The sequence below is a fragment of the Pseudonaja textilis genome, chromosome 1 (genome assembly GCF_049901715.1).
Source record: "Pseudonaja textilis isolate UNSWEBS1 chromosome 1, rPseTex1.2, whole genome shotgun sequence".
NCBI lineage: Eukaryota > Metazoa > Chordata > Lepidosauria > Squamata > Elapidae > Pseudonaja > Pseudonaja textilis.
In genome coordinates, this window is record NC_141990.1 from 271511794 (window position 1) to 271537018 (window position 25225).

General features: G+C 38.9%; 1 protein-coding gene across 2 annotated transcripts in view; it reads left to right on the forward strand.

The window, feature by feature from the left end:
• The first annotated feature begins 7577 nt into the window (after positions 1-7577).
• The window catches only part of INO80 (INO80 complex ATPase subunit), a 53526-nt gene continuing 35878 nt past the window's right edge, over positions 7578-25225 (forward strand). For both annotated transcript variants that reach the window (XR_015741033.1, XM_026710002.2), the window contains exons 1-8: positions 7578-8064; positions 18147-18332; positions 19703-19869; positions 20155-20222; positions 21836-21994; positions 22473-22593; positions 23638-23852; positions 24479-24532. Coding sequence is in view for 1 of the 2 variants with exons in the window: in XM_026710002.2 (XP_026565787.1) it covers positions 18190-18332; positions 19703-19869; positions 20155-20222; positions 21836-21994; positions 22473-22593; positions 23638-23852; positions 24479-24532 (927 nt within the window). In the remaining variant the exon portion in view is untranslated. The remainder of the gene's footprint in view (positions 8065-18146; positions 18333-19702; positions 19870-20154; positions 20223-21835; positions 21995-22472; positions 22594-23637; positions 23853-24478; positions 24533-25225) is intronic.

Below are 25225 nucleotides of genomic sequence, written 5' to 3' on the forward strand. Positions count from 1 at the left end.
GGGGCCTTCAAGAGAGAAAGTAAGCCTCTGAGGGAGGGAGGGAGGGAGGGAGGAAGAAAAGAGAAAGAAAGAGAAAGAAAGGAAGGAAAGAAAGAAAGAAAGAGAGAGAGAGAGAGAGAGAGAGAAGAAAAGAAAGAAAGAAAGAAAGAAAGAAAGAAAGAAAGAAAGAAAGAAAGAAAGAAAGAAAGAAAGAAAGAAAGAAAGAAAGAAAGAGTCAGAGGGAAAGTAAAGTAAATGAGATTGGGAGGGAAGGAAAACGGAGAAGGAAGGACCACAAGCCCTGGCACTAGATGCCGTTTCAGAGGATGCTATGAGACAGCACAGCAATCCAGGGCTGGAAGGGACTTTGGAGGTCATCTAGTCCAACCCCCTGCTCCAGCAGGAGACCTTATATCATCTTGGTTATTTTGGTGCCTCTTAACACAGAGGAGAAATTCCCAGAAATCCCCAGGTATTGCCAACCTCTCCCCACTAGTAAAAAAATAACCTAGAACAAAAACTTCATGCAGTATTAAAAAGAACAGAAAAGGGGGCTGTTGTGTATTGTTTAATGGAATGCTAAGTTGGCAAAATCGACTGCTAAATTGGCCATGCCCACCCAATCACATGATCACAGCCATGCCCACCAAGCCACGCCCACAGAACCAGGAGTAAAAAGTTTTTAAAATTAACACCAATTGGGACCAGCCTTGGAGAAAGGAGCCAAACCGGTGCAAGACTGTGTTGCCCAGCTGCAGACTCCGTAGCCAGCACAAAAGGGTACCAGGGTTGATGGTATCAAAGGCTGCTGAGAGAGGAAAGCAAGGGTGATTTTTATTTTATTTTATTTTAAGTTTTTAAGTTTTATTTGGGTTTTCACACACACAAAATACAGGTAAAACATCTTTTTTGAAAATAGCATGGTCTCGGGTTACACTTCTTTATACAGACACAAACTGAATTTCATGACCATTTTTGTGTTCTATTCCATATCTTATTACTATGTTGCATTTTCTATATAGTTTTTCCCCTCTTTTAATTTTCTCAACTTTGATTATCTCATCTCAATTCAAATCATTATGTTTCTACTATTGTCTGTTCTGTTTCAATTTCATATTATCTTTTCTCATTAAACAAATTTTCTCCTGTAGTTACTAATTGGAATATGACACCTTTATATCTTTTAATTACATCCATTCAACTCTTATTTAATCTTCAATATATACCTTAAGGTTATGACCTTCAATATAATACATAATACATAACTTTCAATCGAATTCTGCTTGGTACATTCTTATAATACACACTATACTCTTTAAAAAAAAAAGAAAGATTGTAAATATATGTAATTCTAAAGCCTCATTCCATTCCAATTCAGTTCTATCATTAATATTCATTAAAGTCTTGACATCTTTAACATTTCTTTTCAATTAAATATTACACTTCCTTGGGGACATGTATAATATTTCCATAATTAATTTTTCCCCTATTTCTCTTCACTTATGTTTTATAAATCATTGAATATTCATTTTATTACATTTATTTATTAACAAACATTCCACTAAAGTACGATAACTATTTTATCCATCATTTTGATCATACATTGTTTCATATTTTCTGAAATTATTTTTATTTCTAATATAACAATACTATCTTATGTACCTTTGCAGAATCCCTTTTTCAATTAGATTTTCACCTATTATCTCTAAATAGGCCCTGTTTCTCTATATCTTGTTTCTGTCCTTTATAACTTCTTTTCCTTTCTTTCTTCCCTCTCCTCCCTCCCCTTTTTACCCCCTTGTCTCTCTACTTCTAATTCTCTCTTCTGCATTTCCCTCTTCCCTCTTTCTAATTTTATACTTATTTTTCAAGCGATTCTTTTTTGGGGTTGTTTTTCCAAATCCTAAACTTTTCATTCTCTTTCCCCCCTTTCCTTTGTTTTTCCCCACATAAAATTACTTATTCATTAAAATGGCTTCTTCTTTGTCCCAATCTTCTTGTTCTGCAGGCATTTCTTGTTGTTTCTCATAGTTCCAAATCTCCATTTCTAAGATTTGAAATACGAAGCCAAAAGAACCTCTCCCTTCTTGTGCATCTTCTTTGTACTTTTTAAGTTCTATTTTCAGTTCTTCTAAAAGTGGTACCATTTTAAACACTTTTAAACAACCACCCAATTGATTTTAGTCATTCAAATGCAGTTACCAAAAATCCAGAAGTCACCAAGTAATCCAAATACTCCCGAGCTGTTTCTTCTTACTTCTTTTTTCACTTTCTCTTCCTGGGGTTTTACTATTTTGTTGCCATGTTTTCAGTTAAAACGTATCTTTTAGAAGTCTTGTTGAGATTTTACTGTGAGTTCTTTTTAATTCCAGGCAGTCTCCTCCCTTCCAGATCCTGCCCTTTTATTCTTTTTCTCTCCTTTCCTGCTTTCAAAAGCTTTTGAGTATCCAGCAATCTTTATTATCCCTTTGACATTTTATTTTCAGCTTAAATGCCTATTGATGTCAAAGTAGTTTTTTTCTCTCTCAATTTCTTGCTTAAGTTTCTTAGCTGTCAGTATAGGGAAAGGAAGAGGAGAGAAAAAAAAACCAAATCCTTTCCCTTTTCTCTTTCCTTCGCTGCTTAAAAATCTTCTTTGGGAACAGTGTTATTTTTTTTATAGTTTAAATTCCAGGGTACCTTGTTTGTTGCTTTCGCTGTTTGACCTGGTCAACTAAAACTTTCTCTTCTTATCTTCCTCCTGCACATTCTTTCCTGGTCAAGTTCTTCTTTGGGGTGGCCATTTCTGACCACCACTGCAACCGCTTTCGGGAAAGGGAGTAATGGCCAGCTGAGGAGGAGAGATGTGGCTCTCCTCAACCCTGCAGGCAGTCTCCCCCCTCTTCACCACCTCTACAGGGTGGCTTAGCCCTGAAAGCAGCCAGCTCCAGTGGTGAGCACAGATCGAAACCGCGCAGAGACGCCGTTTCGGTCTGTCGCCGAAGCTCAAACCGGAAGGCCTCCGCTATTGAGCTTTTTGATACCTGAAACTAAATGATTTACAGGGTCTAGTAATGAAACACAATGAGCACAATAAAATTATGATACTAAGATGAAAGAAGATTAAAGAAGTACGGGTATAACAACCAGGCTTCGAATTGACAATGAAAATATTGAAGTGAGAGCTAGCTTCTGCCTTTTAAGATCGACTATCAATAGAAATGGAATGAGTAATCAATACTCTATGCTACACTAGTACTTTGCAAAGTAACAATAATGGCATTAGAAAATATATTTGCATGCTGCAGTGTCTTTTGTACAAGGAGTCATGCAGAAAATAGTTCTTACTTGGTTGTTACTTACATGCTAACGTTGGAATTTGAAGAAGCAGGACAAAGATTTGTACACTTTTGAATATTGATTTGTAGAAAACTCTCAAAAATACCAAGGTAGTCAAGAATCCAATGAATCACAGAATAAACCAAATGACTATTCTCACTTGAGGAACAAATATAAAATCTTACATAATATTGTAAGCCACATAGCCATGCATCTGGTGGGACCTAAAAGGGCTGTCTTTATTGTGGCTCCTTCCCTTTGAAACATCATCTCCGTAGAGATTAAACCAGCCTCTACTTTGACATTCTTTTGCAAAGCCCTTAAAGACCTAGTTTGCCAATGAGCCTGGGGAACCCAGAGTGGGATGGAGCCCATCAAGTGGCTTGCTTGATTGCTTATCACCGTGGGTGGGGGTGGGTGGGGGTGTTATTCTTTTTATATTGGGATTTTTATTGTAGCCACCCAAAGTCACTAAGAGTGAATGAGTGGTCATGTCATAATAGCAATAGCACTTAGACTTATATACCACCCCATGTGTTTTATAGCACTCTCAGGGCAGTTTACAATGTCAGCATATTGCCCCCAAGCAATCTGGGTCCTCGTTTTACCAACCTTAGAATGATGGAAGGCTGAGTCAACCTTGAGCTCATCAGGATTGAATGCCAGACTGTGGACAGAGTTAGCCTGCAATACTGCATTCTAACCACTGTGCCACCAGGGCTCCCATAAATTCTCTAAATAAATAAAAATATGTGAGTTGAGCAGCTAAATAAATTAAGTAAATAAAATGACAGCTCAAATTAACATGCTTTGGACGCAAGAACTACATGGAATGAACTACATGGAAGGAAGCACACAGTGGGGTACCACAAGGTTCTGTCTTAGGCCCAGTATCTTCGACATCCTTCATAAACCATTCAGATGAAAAGTTAGAAGGGGAACTCATTAAATTTTCAGGCAATACAAAGCTGACCCTTTTACAGCATAGGTTCAAGATCCAGAAGGATCTTGACACACTTGAACACTAGGCTCTATCCAACAAAATGCAATACAGTGGTGAGAAAAGTAAGGTTTTACATTTAGGCAAGAAAAACCAAATGCACAGGTACAGCACAGGTGGTACCTGAGTCAACAGCAATAATTGAGAGGGAACCCACAACCATGAGCCAGCAATGTGCTCCAGCTGTCAAAAAGGCCAATGCTGTCTTAAGCTGCATCGAGGGCTAGTATCAAGATCATATGAAGTGTTACTACTGCTTTATACTACTTTTGTAAGACCATACTTGGAATACTGTGACCAGTTTTGATCACAATACAAAAAAATGATGTTGAGACTCTAGATCAGGGCTGTCAAAATCCTGGTCCACAGGCCGAATGCATTATGTGCTGGTCTCGCCCTGCCTGGTTTAGCGAAGGGGGAAAAAGTCCCGATACGTCACATGATGCCACCGTGATGACATCAGTTTGACACCCCTGCTCTAGAAAGAGTACAGAGAAGAGCAATAAACATGATTTGGCAACTGGAGGCTAAAGCATATGATGATTGGTTGCAAGAACTGGTTATGTCTAGTCAGATACAGATAATCAGAGTTGGAAGGACCCTTATAGGTCATCTAGTCCAACCCCCCCACCCAAGCGGGAGACCCTACACCATTTCTGACAAATGGCAGTCCAATCTCTTCTTGAAAGTCTCAAGTGATGGTGCTCCCACAACTTCCAAGGGCAAGCTGTTCCATTGGTTGATTGTTCTCACTGTCAGAAAGTTTCTCCTTATTTCCAGGTTAAATCTCTCCTTGTTCAGTTAGTCCACGGGTGTCAAATTCGCCGTGACATTTTGTGATGTTTTTCCCATTCGCAGAGCTGGGGTGGGCATGGCCTGCACGTAATGCATCCAGCCTGCCAGTTTGACACCCCTCACCTAGTCTAATAAAGAGAAGAACTAGAGGTGACATAATAGCAGTCTTCTAATATTTGACAGGCTGTTATAACAAACGGGGTTCAAGCTATTCTCCAAAGCACCTGAAGACAGGATAAGAAATAATGGATGGAAGCTTATTAAAGAGAGATCCAACCAATAACTAAGGAGAAATTTCCTGGCTGTGAGAATAATTAAATCAGTGGACTGGCTTGCCTGTGGAAGTTGTCAATGCTCTGTTCTAAGGTTGTAAAAAAAAAGATCAGTCAGCCTTTAGTCCTGAATGATCTAGGGTCTCCTGCTTAAGCAGGGGGTTGGACTAAAAGATCTCCAGCGTCCCTTCTTATTCTGTAATTCATTAAAACGAGCTCTATTCAAAATCTGTAATTGTGAAAGGTAGAAGGAAGACAATCAAAAGCAAGTCAGATAAACTTGATTATGAAGGCAATGGCTGAACTTTTGGAAGACCGAAGGTCTCTGTTGAAGACCAAGCATCATGGAGAAGGTCTACCTACTGACATCAATTTTATGGCACATTAGTAATGTGGGATTTATTAATCTCTTTCCTGTAATAATATGCCCCTTATTAGTGGCAAGACATATAATGAAGACACACATCCAAGGCACAACCAGATAGCCAATTTGGTATTAGGTTAGAACCTGGGATACTCTGAAGTGTTAATCCACCTCGGGCATGAAGCCAGATAGGTGACTTTAATCCAGTCACTTTGCCTCTACCCAGAAAAGGCAATGGCAAATCACTTCTGAAAATGTTACCCAGAAAGCTGCAGGGACTTATCCAAGCAGATGACAGTACAGGTAGTCCTTCTCTTACAATCAAAATGGAGCCCAAAATGTATGTGGTTAAGTGAGAATTTGTTGAGTGAGTTTTGTCCCATTTTACGACATTTGTTGTTAAGTGAATCATTGCAGTTGATAAGTTAGCAACACGGTTGCTAAGTGAATCTAGCTTCCCATTGACTTTGCTTGTCAGAAGGTTGCAAAAAGTGATCAGGTGAACCTGGGAAGCTGCAACAGTCCTAAGTATGAGTTAGTTGCCAAGAGTCTGAATGTTGATCATCTGACCATGGGGATGCTGCAAAGATTGTTAACTATTGTTGGAAGAAATATCCTTCTGGGTTCAGTTCCAAGTGGGGAAAAAGATACTGGAAACATGGAGGCTGTCTGGGAAGATGGTTTAATGGTGGACAGGATCATATGCCTGGGAGCTCCTAGGCAAAAAAGGCAGAGATGCTGAGAATCCCTTGGTTTCATACCCTCTGTTGGGTCCCACCTTAGTGTTTCCTGTTTCTGTGTAAGAAATGTATCCCATTGACTGTCAGACTCCCAGGAGTGGGGGTCTTAGCTAACTTTGTAGACTTTATGTGGACCAGGGGTCTCCAACCTTGGCAACTTGTGGATTTGTGGACTTCCAGCTGGCTGAGGAACTCTGGGAGTTGAAGTCCACAAGTCTTAAAGTTGCCAAGGTTGGAGACCCCTGGTCTGGACCACATGGCTTCACCTGATTGCTGGCTAATGCAATCTTCCCAGGTGCCATGTGGTAAGATGGGTAATCCTATCATTTCCTGGGGGCCATGTCTTAATCCCACCACCCTGGAGCTGAAAGGGGGGGGGGGAGCTGCAGGAAGCTGCTTTGTCTTTAAAACACATTCCTCCTTTTCTTCATCCAGGGAAATACAATATTCTGCCTTTTTAATATTTCCTAGAATATTTCATTCTTCTAGGAGTGGGGTGGGTGCTAACTTTCTACATTGCAAAGAATGGTCATGTCACTTTTTTTCAGTGGCTTTGTAACTTTGAATGGTCGTTAAATGAACTGTTGTAAGCCTAGGACTATCTGTAGTCAAGGCTGATTTGAACACATCCAAAAAAATCCCCAAAACTACTTTTTGAGAATCTCCGCTGGAATCCATAAAATGGAAATATTGCAGTTTTTGCCACTTCTAAAATAATAATCTTTAATACTGAATGGGTGCAAAGTCAGAAAAAAAATAAATCTAAAGCATGTCAGGTATGTTTTCCGACACAGTAAGTTCTAAAGCAGCCATCTACAGTCATTGGCAAGCGAGAACGCTAGGAAAAAGGCCCGATTTTAACGTATCTGGAAGGGTGGTGAAGGTTTTTGAAGGCGTTCATAAGCCTCCTGTCCACATAGCTGGATACCTAGTTACCCGAATCAAAGTTGAGGCCTACCTGGGCCCGCAACTACTCTTTACGCCTAGCTAAGATTAGGAGAAGCTATACGTCACTTCCAGGGAGATCCCGTTGGAATCGCAGTCTCGCGACTCTTTCCTTAAGTTTCGCGCGAGAACTGCTAACTCACGCTACTTTCTGGGAGCCGAAAGCACTCGGCAATTTCCGTCACTCTCAGACTCAACCAATCGAGTGATAAGCGAATCGTTTCTGGATTACTTCTTTTGGGTTCTGTATGGGGACCGAGCGCGGGATATGAATTTAAAGTCCGCATGAAAGTTGCGGCAAAGCCCATTGGGAAATGTTGGTGTGTCTGTGCTCAGAGCACTAGCTGGGGGTGCCGCTTTCGATTATTCTGGCCTGGCTATGGCGCCTCTCCTCCCCCCCGCCATGGCTCCCCGTGTCCCTGCTCCTCTCCTCTCAGTGAGCGAAAGTGGCCGCCGCCGCCGTCCCAGCGCCCGCAGCCGCCGCCTCCTTCTCAGCAGCAATAGCGCGGCCGCCATCTTGTCGAAGCAGAAGTCGAGGGCGCCGCGGCAGGACACAGGCAGCGCCAACGCAGCAAGGGGCGAGAGGCCGGGAGGGAAAAGCGGGGCGGACAACTCGACTTACTCTCGGCCTAAGCCGAGCTACGCGCGCAGGTGAGGCGCCGTGATGCCCGGGCCCGGGGCAGGTAACAGCAAAGCGGGGACCGGTTAGACCAGGCCGCGGGATCAGCCCCCGTCCGACCACTCCTTCGCAATCCCCCGGCAGTCACCCCAGCGGCCGGGCCTACTCTTAAAGGGACAGGATGTTGCCTTGTGCGGGGGGGGAACGATCCGCTAGTGGGGAGGGTGCTGTACTCTGGGGGTCTTTCCTTTCCCCCCCAAAGGCTTCTGCAGGGCGAGGGAGGTTCCTCAGGCGATGCCTCGCTACCTTCTGGCTTCGGGCAGCATGCGGTGTGTGAGTGTGTGTGTGTGTGTGTTGGTCACACCCAGTCCACGGTCACACGTGCGCGCACCTTGCTTGCTCAGTGCCTGGCAATGGAAAACGAGGAAGCCGCCAGGCCTGATCAGTGCGCCTTTCTCTGAGATACGGGGTTTCTAGCTGTGGGAATACCTGGGAAGAGATTCATGTTAGTATGTTGAATGAATCTGAGATCCAGGTATGGCCGTTTATCAAGGATGAAATCCAAGAAAAGTGGGCATGGAGTGTCAGTGGGCATCTTTGTCATCTTAATGAAAAATCTCTGCGTATTTATATATCTTAACCAGGATACATTTAAAAAATAAAATATATATAAAATATATCACACGAGTAGATGATGCTTCAGTGGCTTTTGGTATTGATTGTGGTGCCAAAGGTCGGATCTTTAATGTTTTCTACACACTAGTAGACCTTTAATGGCTAGAAATTTTGCCTAATTATAATTTTGGAATTATAATTGACTTTGTATATTTCTTTTGTTACGAGTTGACCAAACGCTGCAGTGTAGCACACAGCACAATAAAGGTGATCACTTTTTAAACCCCTTTTTGCATGCTTGGTCTTCACATCAGATACATTCTTGTGGTAACTTGCTTGGTAGGATTTGAGTATATCTGATCTTTAAACAAATTTGAGTTGAGATTGTGGAATGTAAGGTAGAATTAGTAAAGCTGCACTTGAGAAATTATTTGGAAAAAGGTGATTCAGAATGCCTGGAGTGCAAACTCAACACTGTGAACTCAAAAAAAGATGTGGTTGCAGACAGGTACTCAAGTTTTGTTCCCATGTTCTCCAAAGCACATTTTCTGAATTGTTTCCCAAGTCTTCCACAGACCTAATAAAATGTTTATTTGCTTTCATAAAATCTTTCATAATATTAAATCAAATTTATTTTGATTAAGCATTGAAGCACTTAATCCAGTGATGTTGAATTAGAAATGTTGTTTGGGGTGTGATGTTTTGTATGATAATAAAAAAAAATCTTTGTATAAGACATATATATCATCAGAGCGTTATTCCTAACCTAGATATTCTTCTACATGATTGGCATGTACATTGGTCATATATCAATACATATTTATTGATTTTTATTGATTATTTATATCCTGTCTATTATTTTTAGAGCTAATTTAAGATGGTGAACATATCCAACACACTTTACTCCTACTTTCCCAAGAAAGCATACCAAATATTTGTGATTATGTCTAAATACCCAACTAACAAAACACTGGTGTTTTTTCCTGATATATGTTAATTCATTATTACGCTTGTTATCTTTGCAGTTACATATAGGGTTTTGGTTGAGTTATTCCTTTTTCAAATATGCTCTTTTGCCTTTTTTAATTTTTCGAATACAGAAGGTATTAAGAGGTATAAAAGCACAAGGAAAAAGTTTTCTCGGAAATTCTTGTACACAAATCAATTATAAATAATAAAACAATAAAAATAAATATTAATATTTTTATTCTGAACTCATAAAATGGTTAAATGTGAAAAATTGAGCTACATTTGAAAATACATCAAATAAAAAAAAATCTCTAACATGAAATAGAGTTCCAAATTTTAGTAATTCATGAAATTAGGGGGGAAAAAAGATCTAAAATATAGAATACCAGCATTTCATATGTAGAAAATGAGAGTGATTGTACAACTTTTCCTTGTTGCAGAATATGCTTTTATAACTTTTTTCCCTGAACCCTTTCTCAGTGTTCTAAATGTATTTTATGCAGAGAAAGAAAATACCCACTTTTATATCTTCTTTTGTTTTATTATAATATTGGTGGACTTCTGTTTGCATTTTTAATTTTGCCTGCCTGCTTCTATTAAACATCCAAAAATAAAAAGGTAACTTATTTCTCAGAATTCAGCAAACATGCATATATTTTTATTTTTTCTAAATTTTCAGGTTCTTTCTCCAAATACATTCTTTTAACAATATTAACATTTCTGGAAATTTTAAAAATGCATAATTGAACACAATTGAATGCATTTCTGATCATGAGTTAGAGTAGGAATTAGATGCTTTGCAGCATGCTGTTTCTGGAGGCTTATAATTTTCATTTCCTGAACTTGTGCTAGTGTTAAGTAGAAAGTCACATAATCTTCCAAATAATATTTTATATAAATTCTGTCAAAGTATTACAAGATTTGGAATATTTTACTTATGCTGTTGACTATAATCCAGGATGGTACACTGGCCTGCCATGACATCTGAATGTCACCCAAAATATAGATTGTACAGATAATTTGTGATTCAGCATATTGCATAATCCTGTTTTGTGCTAATACCACTCATGATTTATGATTTAGCCTATCATAAGAAAATAGAAAATTGAGTTCCATGCGTAAAGTATGGTTGAGGTTTCTATGTATATAATCCTAGTGCAGCTACAAGTACAAATGGCCATATGCTATTATGGGCCATTGACATTAGTGAGCTAAAATGCTATATGCACCTAGCAATGAAAGATTAACAAACATGCCTATTTTAATTAAAATAGCAACACTGACCCATTTCCTTAGCTATACAGTTGACTTAAAACAGTTATTGTAGCTTGATGATATTTTACCCAGAGCTATAAATTGCAATAAATTAGTCAATGTAAGATAATGATGGACTGTATTTGTAATGTCACCTATGTCTCCTTACCCCATCATCATAATCTCGCCTGCAGCTGCAGAGATCCTGTTGGGTCCTTAATACAAGTACAGTATTAAGCATGTGTGCAGAGTAGCATTCTCTACAGGTGGTTCAAATATTCTTGGATTAAAAACATGAATCATTTATACAAATGATTGAAAAGTGGATGCACAAAGCATAGACATTTAAATTAAAATAAGTAATGATCTCTAGTGCTTACTTTAGAAGACATAATAGAAAATGCATTTGAGGAGAGCAGTTTTGAATACATTGTGAGATGTAGATGCTTTTTGCCAGAGATGGGAAGAGGAATTGCTTATTGGAAGTTATAGTAAGCTCAGACAGAACAACTTTGTTACTTGTCTTCTTAGGTCAAGGAAAATGAATCTTGTGATATTTCTCATAGCAATTGCCTATTTGTCTTATGTGTTTGAAAAATGTTAATTAACTGCCAGAATGCAAAAATCCTATATTGGCTATCAATTCTTTCCAATGGGAAAAAAGAACTAAATATACGTTTAGAACCCAAGCCTTGTACTCTTAAAAAGAACCTTGTTTAACTAAGTGCCAACCTCATTTGCTTGACATTATGCTTAGTCTCCTTTATCTTATTCATCTATGACTGACACATTTATCTGGCTTGTTCCCAATATGTTGATGCCAGGCCTCCAGACTTTCTGGAAGTCACGTGAGAGGACCCTACTGTCACCCAGCCTCTTGAGCCTCAAAAAATGCCCAAGAATCAGAGTATGTTTTCCTCTTCTTTTTTGGGAGGCTGCAAGGCCACATAAGACAATTCTTTGAAGTTTCCAGGCCTTGTGCAACCTGGAGCTCCCTGCGATATGATTTTTTTGGGGAAAAACCTATTAACTATTTATTAAATACTATAAATTTAATTTATTACTCTTGATCATGAATTGTTTCTCTTCTGTCTGGAGGAAGGGGGTGTCAGCAGAGTCAAATTAGGCATTTTCTGAACACACCAAGTTCAAGAGATTTGTCATCATTGTTCTAATACTGTTGGGAAGTATTCAGCCTGGCAGGAGGGTAAAGCATGGAGCTAGCTCGGAGTCACTGCACAACCGCAAAAGACTAGGTCTAACACCCCTCCCCAAGTACCCTGGAGCCTTTTCTACCTGTTCCCAGAAGTAGGCTGCCAGACTGGATAGATTCCTGTATTATAGGGAAAACATTATAAAGCAGTTACCGTATTTTTCAGAGTATAAGACGCACCGGACTATAAGACGCACCAGACTATAAGACGTACCTTGGTTTAAAGGGGGGAAATAAGAAAAAATACTTTGCCTCTGTGCATCCTGTTTTTCTCTCCCTGGCATCCAGAGGCACTCTGTAGGCCAAAAACCTGCCCGGGAGGGCAAAAATGGGACCCACAGAAGCCTCCGGAGGCCAAAAATGCACCCATTTTTGGCTGACAGAGTGCCTCTGGATGCCGGGGAGGGCAAAAACAGGACCTGAGGAGGCTTTGGGAGGCCAACAATGTAAATGTAAAATGTAAATGTAGATAATATGTAAAAAATGCCATTCATTGGTTGGTCAACAGTGGTATTACAGAATAATTAGTACTACGGAGGTTATTGCTGGATTATTTCTGAGTCCAAGTTGCTGATTTATACCTCAGGTCCTTGCAATCTTCTGAACCAAGTGGCACCTGTCTGCCCACTAAGTTTGTCTCAAGAGAATAGACTGTAACCTCTCTCCTTGAGATGTTGTAGGGGGGATGTTCAGAAGCAGCTCCCTGTTTTGGAATAACCCACTTCATAAAGTGAGGGTAATCCCTTACTTGCAAATTTTGTGAAAGGCATGAAGGCCTTCATAGTGCAAGTTTGCATTTAATTAGAGGTAATCTTTGACTTACGATCCCAATTGAGCCCAAAATTTATGTTGTTAAGTGAGACATTTATTAAGTGAATTTTGTCCCATTGTACAATCTTTCTTGACATTTGTTAAGTGAATCACTGCAGTTGATAAGTTGATAACATGGCTGTTAAGTGAATCTGGCTACCCCATTGAGTTTGCTTGTCAAAAGGTTGCAAAAGAGATCACATGACCTTGGGTAACATCAATGCTCATAAGTATGAACCAGCTGCCAAGCATCTGAATCTTGATTACAAGATCATAGGGATGCTACAAGGGTTTTAAGTGTGAAAAATGGTCATGTCACTTTTCGATGCCATTGTAACTTTGAACAGTCACTAAACGAACTATTATAAGTCAAGGACGATCTGTATAACATTGTGTCATATGCTAAATATTTTAATAAGAATATAGTTGGCCAACCATCTGCCCAAGGAAGCCCAGTAGTGACCTGGTTTATATTATCTTACTGTATCTAGCCTAAATAATTCTGAACAGCCTATGAGAAGGCAGCTTTCCTTATTTCTTTGCTGTTACCTACCGTAGATTTTTGCATCAAATTTGGTATCTCTAGTTTACACATCCTGTGCCATAACATGATTTGCTTTACTTTGGCTTAGGTTTAGCATGTTATTAAACTATTCACTTATATGTAAACCATGGTTTCTGAGTTATAACATTAGATTAACTTGCCAATTATAGTTTATTCGCTGTGCAAACCGAACTAGAAAGTAAGTATCTAGATTTATGTATTGTGCTAATGACGTTGATATACAATTTATGGAATAAGTGGCATTTTGCTGCATTTATTCAGCAAAATGCAATTTATTCCATAAACATAAATTAGCTGAAAACCAAATTATATTATGGCTTAATATAACCAAGTCAGCCCATAGCAAGGACATTCACGGGGAGAATCAGCAAAATCAGATGGCAGTTATGACTGCTATATTGATGTCTGGCCCTTTTGTATCTGTACCAAGGTCACATGCACATGAAAGGGATAGGGCTTCGATTGTGTACCAGCTTCACTTTCCTGATTATCCATCCCTGTGCGCACAGTGCTAGCTCCTAATGTTTCAAATTTGTTGTAGAAACAAAATTATGAAAGTTAAAGAGTTTTCAGTTCCTGCTGTGCCTTGGCCAAGTCTGCTCAGTTCTCTGAAACTGCAGGTTTTGGTGCATATATCTATAGGTTTGGATTCTGCAGGATGAAGGCCTTATTGTTGACAGTTATAGGTCATAATTACCATACTGGTCCAGTTAGGGGTTATTAGATAGATGTTTTTCAATTTCCCAGTCTAGGAGAAGTCCAAAGACACCTAATACCTTCCATGCCTAAGGAGGGACTAGAACCTGGGGGACCTGGCACCTGCTTCAGCACCTTAACCAATATTTTGTTGTTGTCCAGTCATTAAGTCACGTTCATCTCTTTTCCATAGCAGGCCAGCCCCCAGCCCATCCTCTACTGTGCTGTAGTTAACCCAAATTAATGTACATTTTATCGATGACACTATCTAGCTGTCTAATCCTCTACCATCCCCTTCTCCTTTTGCCTTCGATCTTTCCCAACATCAGGATCTTGAATCCTCTCTTCTCATTAGGTGACGATAGAATTTGAGCTTCAGCTTCAGTGTCTGTCCTTCCAAGGAACAATCAGGGTTGATAGATTTGATGTCCTTGTAGTCTCAAGGGACAGCACAGTTCAAAAGCATCCATTCTTAGGTGTTCATCCTTGTGGTCCAACTTTCACATCCATACATTACTACTGGGAAAACCATAGCTTTGACTGTACGGATCTTTGATAGCAAGGTGATGTCTCTGCTTTTTAATATGATGCCTAAGTTTGCTATAACCTTTTCCCCCAAGGAGCAATTTTAATTTTATAGTTGCAGTCACCATCTGTACTGAGCTTGGAGCCCAAGAAAATAAAATCTGTCACTGCTTCCATTTTTTCTCCTTCTACTTTCCGGGAAGTGATGAGACTAGATGCCCTGAACCTAGTTTTCTTAAGGTCGAGTTTCAAGTCAACTTTTGTATTTTCCTCTTTCATCCTCATGAAGAGATATTGTCCGCATGTTTGAGGTTATTGATATTTCTCCCAGCAATCTTAATTCCTGGTTGCGGTTCATCCACTAGCATTTCACATTATGTACTCTGTATATAACCTAAATAAGCAGGATGGCAATATGTAGACTTGTTGTATTCCTTTCCCTATTTTGAACCAATCAGTTGTTCCATGTCCAGTTCTAATTGTTGCTTCTTGACCTGAATACTGATTCCTCAGGAGATAGGTAAGATGGTCTGGTACTCCCATCTCTTTAAGAACTTGCCATAATTGTAGTGATCTATACAATCAAAGGCTTTAGCATAATCAATGAAGCAGAAGATGATTTTTTTTTTCTAGAACTCCCTTATTTTCTTCATAATCTAGCAGATGTTGGCAAATTGACCTCAGCCTCTTAGGAACTCACTATACTGACTCTCATAGTCATGGAAAGGATGACCTGGTTATCTGTAGTCTGGGGTGTGATCTCTCTTTGTCGGAAGGCCTTTTTCTTTTCATTAATGATATCATCAAGAAACTTCTAAAGAGCCTTTGGTTTTCATAGGACTATTGGAAAATCATGTCCCTTGTTCAACTGTGAGAGATATAGCGCATTCTGTTATTTGCTACTAGTACAGGTGGTCCTTGCTTAATGGCGTTCATTGGAACTTTAGTCATAAGCCGAAAAACAATGTGTCTACGCTGCTTAGCAATTGCAGTTCTAGCAAGTCCTGATTGCTGCTATTAAGCGAGCATCTCACCTGATTGGGAGTTGTGACTTTTTTCTAGCTTCACCATCGATTTTGCTAATGGGAAGCAGAAGGAAAAGTCACAAATTGTGATCACGTGACTGATGAGAGGCTGCAACGTAATCGTGAGCCAAGCACTTGTTTTAGTTATGTGACCGTGGGCATCCTGCAACAGCTCTAAGACTGGTTCTAACTACTATTCTTTCAGCACTGTCATAGGTTTGAACAGTTGTTGAACAAGGACTATTTGCATGTTACATTCGATGTATGTAAAATTGTTAGCATGTTTAGATAGTTTGCAATTCGACTAATGTGTACAATAACCTGTATTTAAGGAAATGTCATGCATCATATATATTAAAGCAAAGTATGCATAGAAATTCACTATACCATGAAGAAAATGTTTATAGAAATGCAATATATACCATGTGAAATGCAGTATATATCATGGGAGAAGAAAAAAAGAATTGAAGAAATCATTTTGAAAATGAAAAGGGCAGACTTGACTTTTCTTTGCATTAAGAGAAATCATCACAGAATGGCCTACAACGGGGGGTGTCAAACTGGATTTCTTTGAGGGCCAGATCAGCATTTTAGTTCTCTGTGGGCTGGCGGGGGGTGGGTCAAGATGGATGCACCCTGCGGCATCCTGCCAGCCAAAATGGAGCACAGGGGGTCCATGCGTGCCCCCATGCCTCATTTTCGCCCTCCATGGTCTCCTGCAGCAATCTGCTCAGCCATTTTTGGCCTGCTTTTCCACCATTTTGGACCCGTTTTCCAGCCTGTTTTGGGCCCGTTTTTCAGGCCATTTTTGGCCCATTTTCGGCTAGCAGAGTGCTGCAGGAGGCCATGGAGGGTGAAAACAACCCCCCCCCCTCCAAGCCTGTTTTAGCCACCAGAGGCATCGCGGGCTGGTCCTTTGATAGTTCCAGGCCAGCCCGGCAAGCCAGATTTAAGCAAATCATGGGCTGGATCCAGCCCGTGGGTCTTCAGTTTGACACCCCTGGCCTACAATTTAGTAAAGAATCATAAAACTTCAAATAAATTTGTCATATACCAAAATTCATCTCTATATTTCCTAAAATGTTTTCTTGAAAAAATAACATTTTTACATATCCCGTTCATGCTTTGACATGAGATATTAGAGGTAATCCTCAATTTTAACAACCAGAATTGAACCCAAAATTTATGTTGCAAAGTGAGAAATTTGTTAAGTGAATTTTGCCTCATTTTATGATTTTTCTTGTCACATTTGTTAACTGAATCACTGCAGTTGTTAAACTACAAACATGGTTGTTAAGTGATTCTGGTTTCCCCATTGACTTCACTTGTCAGAAGGTTGCAAAAGGTGATCACAGCATCTACAACACTGCAACTGTCATAAGTGTGAGTCAGTTGTCAAGCCTTCAACTATAAATCATGTGACTATGGAGTTGCTGCAATCGTCATACATGTGAAAAATGGTCATGTCACAGTTTTCAGTGTGGTTGTAACTTCAAAGGTCTATAAATAAACTGTTTAGGACTACCTGTATTCTGGAAAACGTTTTTGAGATTCCCCAAAGATACCAAAAATTTTTCAGGGAAAATTTAGTTTGAACAGATTTATTATATTCTGTCATATCGTCCACTATTCAATTAATTGTCTGGTTGTGTTTTTGTTGTACTAAATTCAGTTGATTAGGAAAAAAATAATATTTTCAGAAATGCACATCGGGTTTTTTTTACTTTGAGTTGATAAGTTATACAGTACTTGGTTACCATTCAACAGAGTTGAATATTATAGACTAACATTTATTTTCTATACACATATTTTGTCTCTTATAACTATTCATTTTCATGTAATTATGTCCCTCTTGTCATTAGCCATTGCAACTGGATTCAGAAATTTGTTTGAGATCCATATCAAGGTAATGCTGTTAGCATGAGAAAGAGTAGGAGTATAGGAGACTTTTTAGAACTTTATTTGGACCAGAGATTATAACACAGTTCCATTAAAGCAGATATTTGTTTGTTATGACACTGGAGTCAAAAGATAAGTCTAAAATAGACAGGATGCAACCCCTCCTGTATAGGGAGATATACAAAATACACTATACATTTAATCAATATGGCAGACCATTTTTGAGGGATTATGATTTGTGTATTAGCAAAGATACACAAATAATTGGATAGTAATTTTTCTTTGGGAAAATACCCACGGGGAGGATGTGATTTAATTGCCTATTGCAGCACCATCTCCATATTTTCTCTGTCAGGTAGAATTAACGTTGTGTAGAATCAGTGTGCAATTGTGCAACTTCTGATTTCTTAACTCTATTCTGTTTGGGCTTGCCATGTGTGAAATGTGAGGTAGGAAAACAATGCATTTTCTCCAGCCACTGAAAAAAAAGATCCAGAAAATAGGTATGATATGTTAAAACTACTACTTTCTGTTTTGAAACAGCTGTCCATTAGGAGACATCTTTGCATGAAGAGAGACTTGTTCTATGGCCTCAGAGCTGGGTTCAGGAGAGGATGGCAACTGCACAGAGCTGGCAACGCCTCTCTATCTGCGGTATTTGGAGAAAGCTTTGCGGTTGGATCACTTTTTACGACAGACCTCTGCCATCTTCAATAGGACTGTATCCAGGTATCAAAAATATTTTGATGTGGACTCAGTTAAAAAAGCAGTCATTTCATATTCCGGCTATCTTAATTCCTAACATTAGTTTCAATAATGGAGGTGAATGAGCTCCATAAGGATGGGGACCTGCACATAAATCAGCAGATGTCAGCTTCAGATTTTAATATTCAAAAAGGAGCAGAGTATTTACCCAAATATCCACACGCGTATTCTTGTGCTGCTGTTAATGCTTTTAAAAGAATGGGAGATGTAACCAGAGCTTATGTGTTTATTTTTCATTTAGTTATGAAAGCATAGGGTATTTAAAAATACACATACTAAGTTTGCCAAAGTCATTACTTGTTTTCTAATGTGAACTGGAAAATTTGGAATAATGGAAGAAGAAAAAAGATTTCTAGAAAAATGGAAGAAAATTAAAAATATACAAAACTTAAGTTCCTATACAATACTGAACGTGGAAAAATGTACTTTATATAACAGCAGTTTAAATTGTATTACATATATTTATAAAATCACACCTGATTTTATCTTATTCAAACATCTAATACATTATGTCCATCTAGGGCTGTGATGGTTAACCTTTTCAGCACCAAGTGCCCAAAGCACACGGATGCATCCCCAAAATGCAACGTGTGTGCATGACCCCCGTATATGCGGCCTATCCTCCTCACATGCATGCTCCCTGTGCATGCGCCCTGCGCATGCATGTGTGACTCCCACATATGTGTGGCAGAGACCCGAAGACCAGCTGGCTGGTGGGAGGCATACATGCATGCACAGCGGAACTCAGTTGGGGTGATGGCTCATGTGCCCAGAGAGAGGCTCTTCGTTCCACCTGTGGCATGCATGCCATAGGTTTGCCACCACAGATCTAGGGTTAGAGCAGTAGTCTCTAACCTTTTATGGTCCGTGGAGCGGGGGGTGGGAGATAGTTTTGTGCACCAAATGAAGCTTCATGCGCTCGCCTACCACTTGCAAGGCCAGATTCTCAATGGGCCGCAGACTGGTACCGGTCTGTGGATCAGGGGTTGGGGACCCTTGGGTTAGAGTGTCAGGCAACAGTTGCTTAAACCTGCCTGAGTATGGAAACTAAACAGAGTTGGGCATAGTTAGTATCTGGAGACCACAGAGAATATCAGTGTTTTAGGCTAGACTGAAGTTTAACGAACATTCAAGAAGGTGGCAGTGGCAAACTGCTCCATTTTATTGCCAGAATATCTTCAGTATATCAATGTATCCACAGGATTTGAAGTCAACTTCACTTCCTTCTGATGTTAGAGTTGAGGAAAATGAAAGTTACTCTGGAGCATAACCAATTTTTACAGCATTATTCCTCTTTTATTATGATAAAATGTATATCTCTATCTTTCTTGTAGTGATGAAAGTGAGGATGGATTGGATGACAATCCTTTGCTTCCTCAGCCTGGGAGTCCCTTGATGCAAGTGAAGGAAGAGCCTGCAACCTCATTGCTTGGAGAACCTTCTGGAGCAGGAAGTTCAGGAATGTTGAACACACATTCACTCAATGGAGTGTTACAATCTGGTAAGAATGTTTTGAAAATAATTTTAGTTCTCTTTGTTGATAATTAAGTGAGCTAGTCTTGCAGATCACTTGGATCCAGGAACAATTGGGTTTAATTAATAATTCATCAAAAATGTAATGTGCTTATAGGCTAACAGACATAATCAGAAGATTCCTTTTTTTGTAGTTCAGATTACAAAATGATTCAGTGGTAATTCAATTTGGAGTAAATGCTTTCTCTGTTGAAAGTATCTATAAGTTGAACTGTTTGCACAATATAAGTGTTTTGATATGTTCTTTAAACAGAGCCAAAATCAGAAAAAGGGAGTCTATATAACTTTTCCAAATTGAAGAAAAGCAGAAAATGGCTAAAGGTGAGTTTTTTGTTACTGAAATCCAGATCTGTTCTTAGTCATCCTTCTGTTACCTTATTCTGATCTATCTGATAAACTTACGATCTATAAAAACTGCAACATTTTCTGAAAAAAAGAAAAATGCCATCCCTCTTAACATTTTATAGAATTGATGCATGTGATAAACATTAACAGATTTTTAATACCCCCATGTTCTCATGGTTTGTAATGCACAGCATCAAGCTTTGATATCTTAGCTTTCCTCAGAGCTCCCTGCCCCCGAGTTTTCAGTTGTCCAGTTCCTGGTTTTACTCTTTCATCTAAATGCTAAACCTGAGGTGAAAAATCCTCATCTTTTCCTTTCCATCCCTTTTGCTGATCTAAATGGGTTGACCAAGCAGCAGGGAGATGGTCTGTGGCAGTGTTATCCTTTCAGCGTTCTTGTTCCCCATGCAGAAGTTAACAACGTAACTTGCTCCCTTTTATCTTCTGTTCCTTTCCCACTCCGCTCCAGATGATAGCAGCTCCTTCCAGCACTACTCAAAGAAAGCATAGCTATTAGCTGATTCTCTACAGTGTATTTGTAACTTAAGTAAGTGGGGCTGGGGGTGGGGGAGTTTGAGGATGGGGGAACATCCACCATGATTACAAGTTGTCCTCAACTAGTTGGGACCAGAATTTCTGTTGCTAAGCAAGGCAGTTATTAAGTGAATCATATCCGGTTTTACAGACTTTTTTGCTATGGTTTTTAAGTGAATCACTGCAGTTGTTAAATGAATCATGTTAAGCTAATCTAGCTTCCCTCATTGATTTTGCTTTTCGGAAGCTGGCTGGGAAAGTTGCAAATGGCGAGCACATGTGTTCCCAAAATGCTGCAACCATTGTAAATACTTGCCGGTTGCCAAGCACCTGAATTTTGATCATGTGACTATGGGGACACTTATAAAAGTTAGGGATGGCCATAAGTCACTCTAAAAAGTGATTTATGGTCATTAAACGAATGTTATAAGCTGAGGACTACCTGTATAGGGTAGATCTGTCAAGAGTTTACTAACAATGTACACTAATGCAAACTTGTAGAAAAAAAAGTCCTTACCCCAAAACATTGGGCTTCTCTTCTTCCAACATGGCCAGAAAGAAGGCTATTTTTGTAATGTGTCACTGGACCAGACATGTGGATTATCACTAAATTTAATTTCAACAAGTCAACTTCCCAGTTCACTTTGCCTGAACATATAGAACAGGTCACTGTTGAAACATTGCAAGGAAATTTCCCACTTGCTACTGATAACATTAGGAATATGATGTTCCTAAGGCTAAAGTGGAGGTCGCCTGGCAGTGATTTTGAGAAAATGTATACATGAAAGCAGTAAAGGAGGGAATCAGAAATGTTATGTGTGCACCATCCACTGAAGCAGCCTCAAAAGATTCCATGAAGGTTAATACTATGGTAGGGGAAGAAACAGTAGGAAATGCTAAACAGTGAAACTGTTCTATGTGTGTAAATGTTATTAGTTTTTTTTTTTCTCCCCCTTTTCAGAAGCTTTAATCCCATTGGCCTGTTTCAGAAATTCTTATTTCCTGTTCTGGTTATTTTGCTCACTGTTGTTGAATTGAAATTCTCTCGTTGGCAGAGCATTCTCCTGAGTGATGACTCCAGTGACAGTGAATCAGTAACTGATGAAGATGGGGAAGGAGAAGAATTCACTCTTTCAAGAGAAGAACTTCACAATATGCTGCGATTGCACAAGTACAAAAAGCTGCATCAAAGTAAATACAGCAAAGACAAAGAGGTAAAAAGGCTAGAAAGAAATTTGCAAACTAAATTCAGTAGCAAACCATAGTGAGGAGTAGATCAAATTGACTTTTCTTCTTATATACATATATTCTTATATCCCATACTTTCTCTAAGATGCTCAGGCAGCATAAATGGGGTTATTCCACATTTTTATCCCCCAAGCAATCTTGTGTAGTAGGTTGGGTTGACAGGCTCAATATTATACAATAACTGGTTTCCTTTGTTATAAAAACGGGTAACACTATCAAGAGGCATTGATTTCACTAGAAAGAGGCATTGGTATTACTTTCTATTTTTCCCCTCAAATTTTATATTATACCTTACCATTTTATAGCTAAGCATATTATGTTAATATACTCAGTAATTACCAAACATAAAAACAATCTAGTAACTTGAACGTTTTATGCAGCTATATTTCTTACTTAATCAGGACTTAATTTTTAAAAAGTAATTATTTTTTATGTCTGCTTCAGTTACAGCAGTATCAGTATTACAGTGCAGGTTTACTGTCTACATATGATCCTTATTATGAGCAACAGCGTCATCTCGTAGGGCCGAAGAAAAAGAAGTTGAAAGAGGAAAAAAAATTAAAAGGTGCATATCTATGCTAACTCTTTTTTCTAAGCATTGATTTGTATCATGTATTTATCATCAGGCTGTGAAATCTTACTAGCTGTATATTCCTGTCAGCCTACTGCCATACCAACCATAGATGCTACTGTTAACTGGGGGTTCAAAGCAGTTATCAATATCTTGTTGAAATCCTGTAACTAAAGTGAAAACGAAATGCTAGAGATTGAGTTGGACATACTAAATCACACTGAACCTAGTGAAAGATCCTAAGACCTAGTCTGGGCAAATCTATTATGCAGAACATAATGAAGAATTCAGAATGCTGTGGTGCAGTTTGCCCATTTGTCTGCCATTATAATTACACACACTAAAAATCCAGTTATTGAAAAGGTAGAGAAAATGCTTTCACTATATATCGAACATGAGATAAGAAATAAAACATGCTTAAGTAACTGTTTAAGAATAAGGCTCTAAAACTGCAAGAGCGTGTTTGTCAAAATTTTATCCATACCACAAGACCCCTTGGTTCTGATTCAGCATCTCACATTATGAGAGATTTGGGGGATATATAATCCTAGCATGAAGAGGGAAACCTGTATTAACTAACCTGGAAGTTACTGCTATACAATCAGTGACTTACTGCATTTTAGAAATAAATCATAAGAGTGATCTTTCTGAAACAGTTTTTTTCCAATCTGATATGCTTTCTCTAAAACTGTTTTATACTTCCTCTTTTGCCATATTGTAGATTTCATCTGCGTTATTAGAACTCAGTTTTATTCCTTTTTCTTTATTAACTATGATCTCAAATATTTGAATAGCATTTCACTTAAAAGAGAAACTATAAATGACAGGGTTTTCACATTTTGATATTGCTTATAGTCATTCTATTTGAATGATTTAGTCTTTCTTTTTCCTGCAGATTCATAGAGAATTGAGAAATTAATTGTTACTTTGAATTGGTTCCATTATTGGATGGAATACATTCATAGGCTATGAGTTAATGGTATGAATTCAAATGATTATGGAAGGAAACTGATCATATTCTGTGTTGTCCTCTTCCAGCAAAATTGAAAAAGGTGAAAAAAAAGAAAAGAAGGGATGAAGACATTTCGTCTGAGGAGTCACCGCGACGTCATCATCACCAGATCAAAGTTTTTGCCAAGTTTTCTCACGATACCCCTCCACCAGGGTCTAAGAAAAAGCATTTATCCATTGAACAATTAAATGCACGCCGGAGGAAAGTATGGCTGAGCATTGCTAAAAAGGAGCTGCCCAAGGTAGGCTCTGCAAACTAAAATATACTACTACTGGGAATACAGAAATCATATGAGCTAAAATTATATCCAGTGGCAAATTATATATATAAACAATTTCCCCTGAATCAATGTATTCTACTTACATAATCTAGTAAACTGGTAGAAGGAAAAAGACAGGAAAGCTATTTTATTTTGGTTGTTGGTTGTGATTTAAGTCACCAGTCCCCAACCTTTGCGGCTTGGCAGCCCAGTAGGAGGGGGCAAAGAGGAACTGGGCCACGAAAGTGGCAGGCCTGCATGCACGCAGCCTTACGCAAATGGCAGGCTGATGCACACAGCACAACTTCCTGAAATGGGGGGCTAGCTTGCATGCACACAATTAACCACTGGCCCGCCATTCATGCAAGTTGAGTTGTGCATGCATATGCTCTAGCCAGCCACTCACGTGGCCCAATGCTGAATAGGCCACGGTCCAGCAATGGGCCACAGCCCAGGGGTGGGGGGGCCCTGATTTAAGCAACAAATTCAAATGAACATCATTGCATCTTCAAAGCAAGTTTATAATTATATTTGATATTTTTAGTTGTATGAAAAAAATTCATTGTGATAGTATGATATAATATTGTATCCTTTTCCCCCCATTTTAGGCATACAAGCAAAAAGTCTCTGCCCGAAATTTGTTCTTGAGTAATAGCAGAAAGGTATACTATGCAACATTTTGTACCATACTGGGACTGAAATAAATTGCTTTTTTAATGTTGTTTTAATATTAAAATAATTGATACCTTGTCCTTCAACTACAGTAAATTACCTATTTTTTGGTACTAATGGCACAGTGAAATACACCTCCAGGCAGAAGAAAAACATATTGCATTGATAAGGTCTAATATCAAGTTAGGGTTAAAAATGCACTTAAAACATTTTTAATCATCAGAATTTTAAAGATTAAAAATATTTTTATCAACTTAAAAATGAAAAATAAGTAGAATAGAATAGAATAGAATAGAATAGAATACTTTATTGGCCAAGTGTGATTGGACACACAAGGAATTTGTCTTGGTGTAAATACTCTCGGTATACATAAAAGAAAAGATACATGGCAAGAGTTGAGAATCATAAGGTACAACACTTAATGATAGTCATAGGGTTCAATCAACAATCAAATCATACTAGGAAACAGTCAATATAAATCGTAAGGATGCAAACAACAAAGTTACAGTCCTACAATCACAAGTGGGAGGTGATGGGTGATAAGGAGTGATGAGAAGATTAACAGTAATAGTAGTGTACATTTTGTAAATAGTTGAACTGTGTTGAGGGAATTATTTGTTTAGCAGAGTGATGGCTTTCGGGGGGAAAGCTGTTCTTGTGTCTAGTGTGCAGTGCTCTATAGC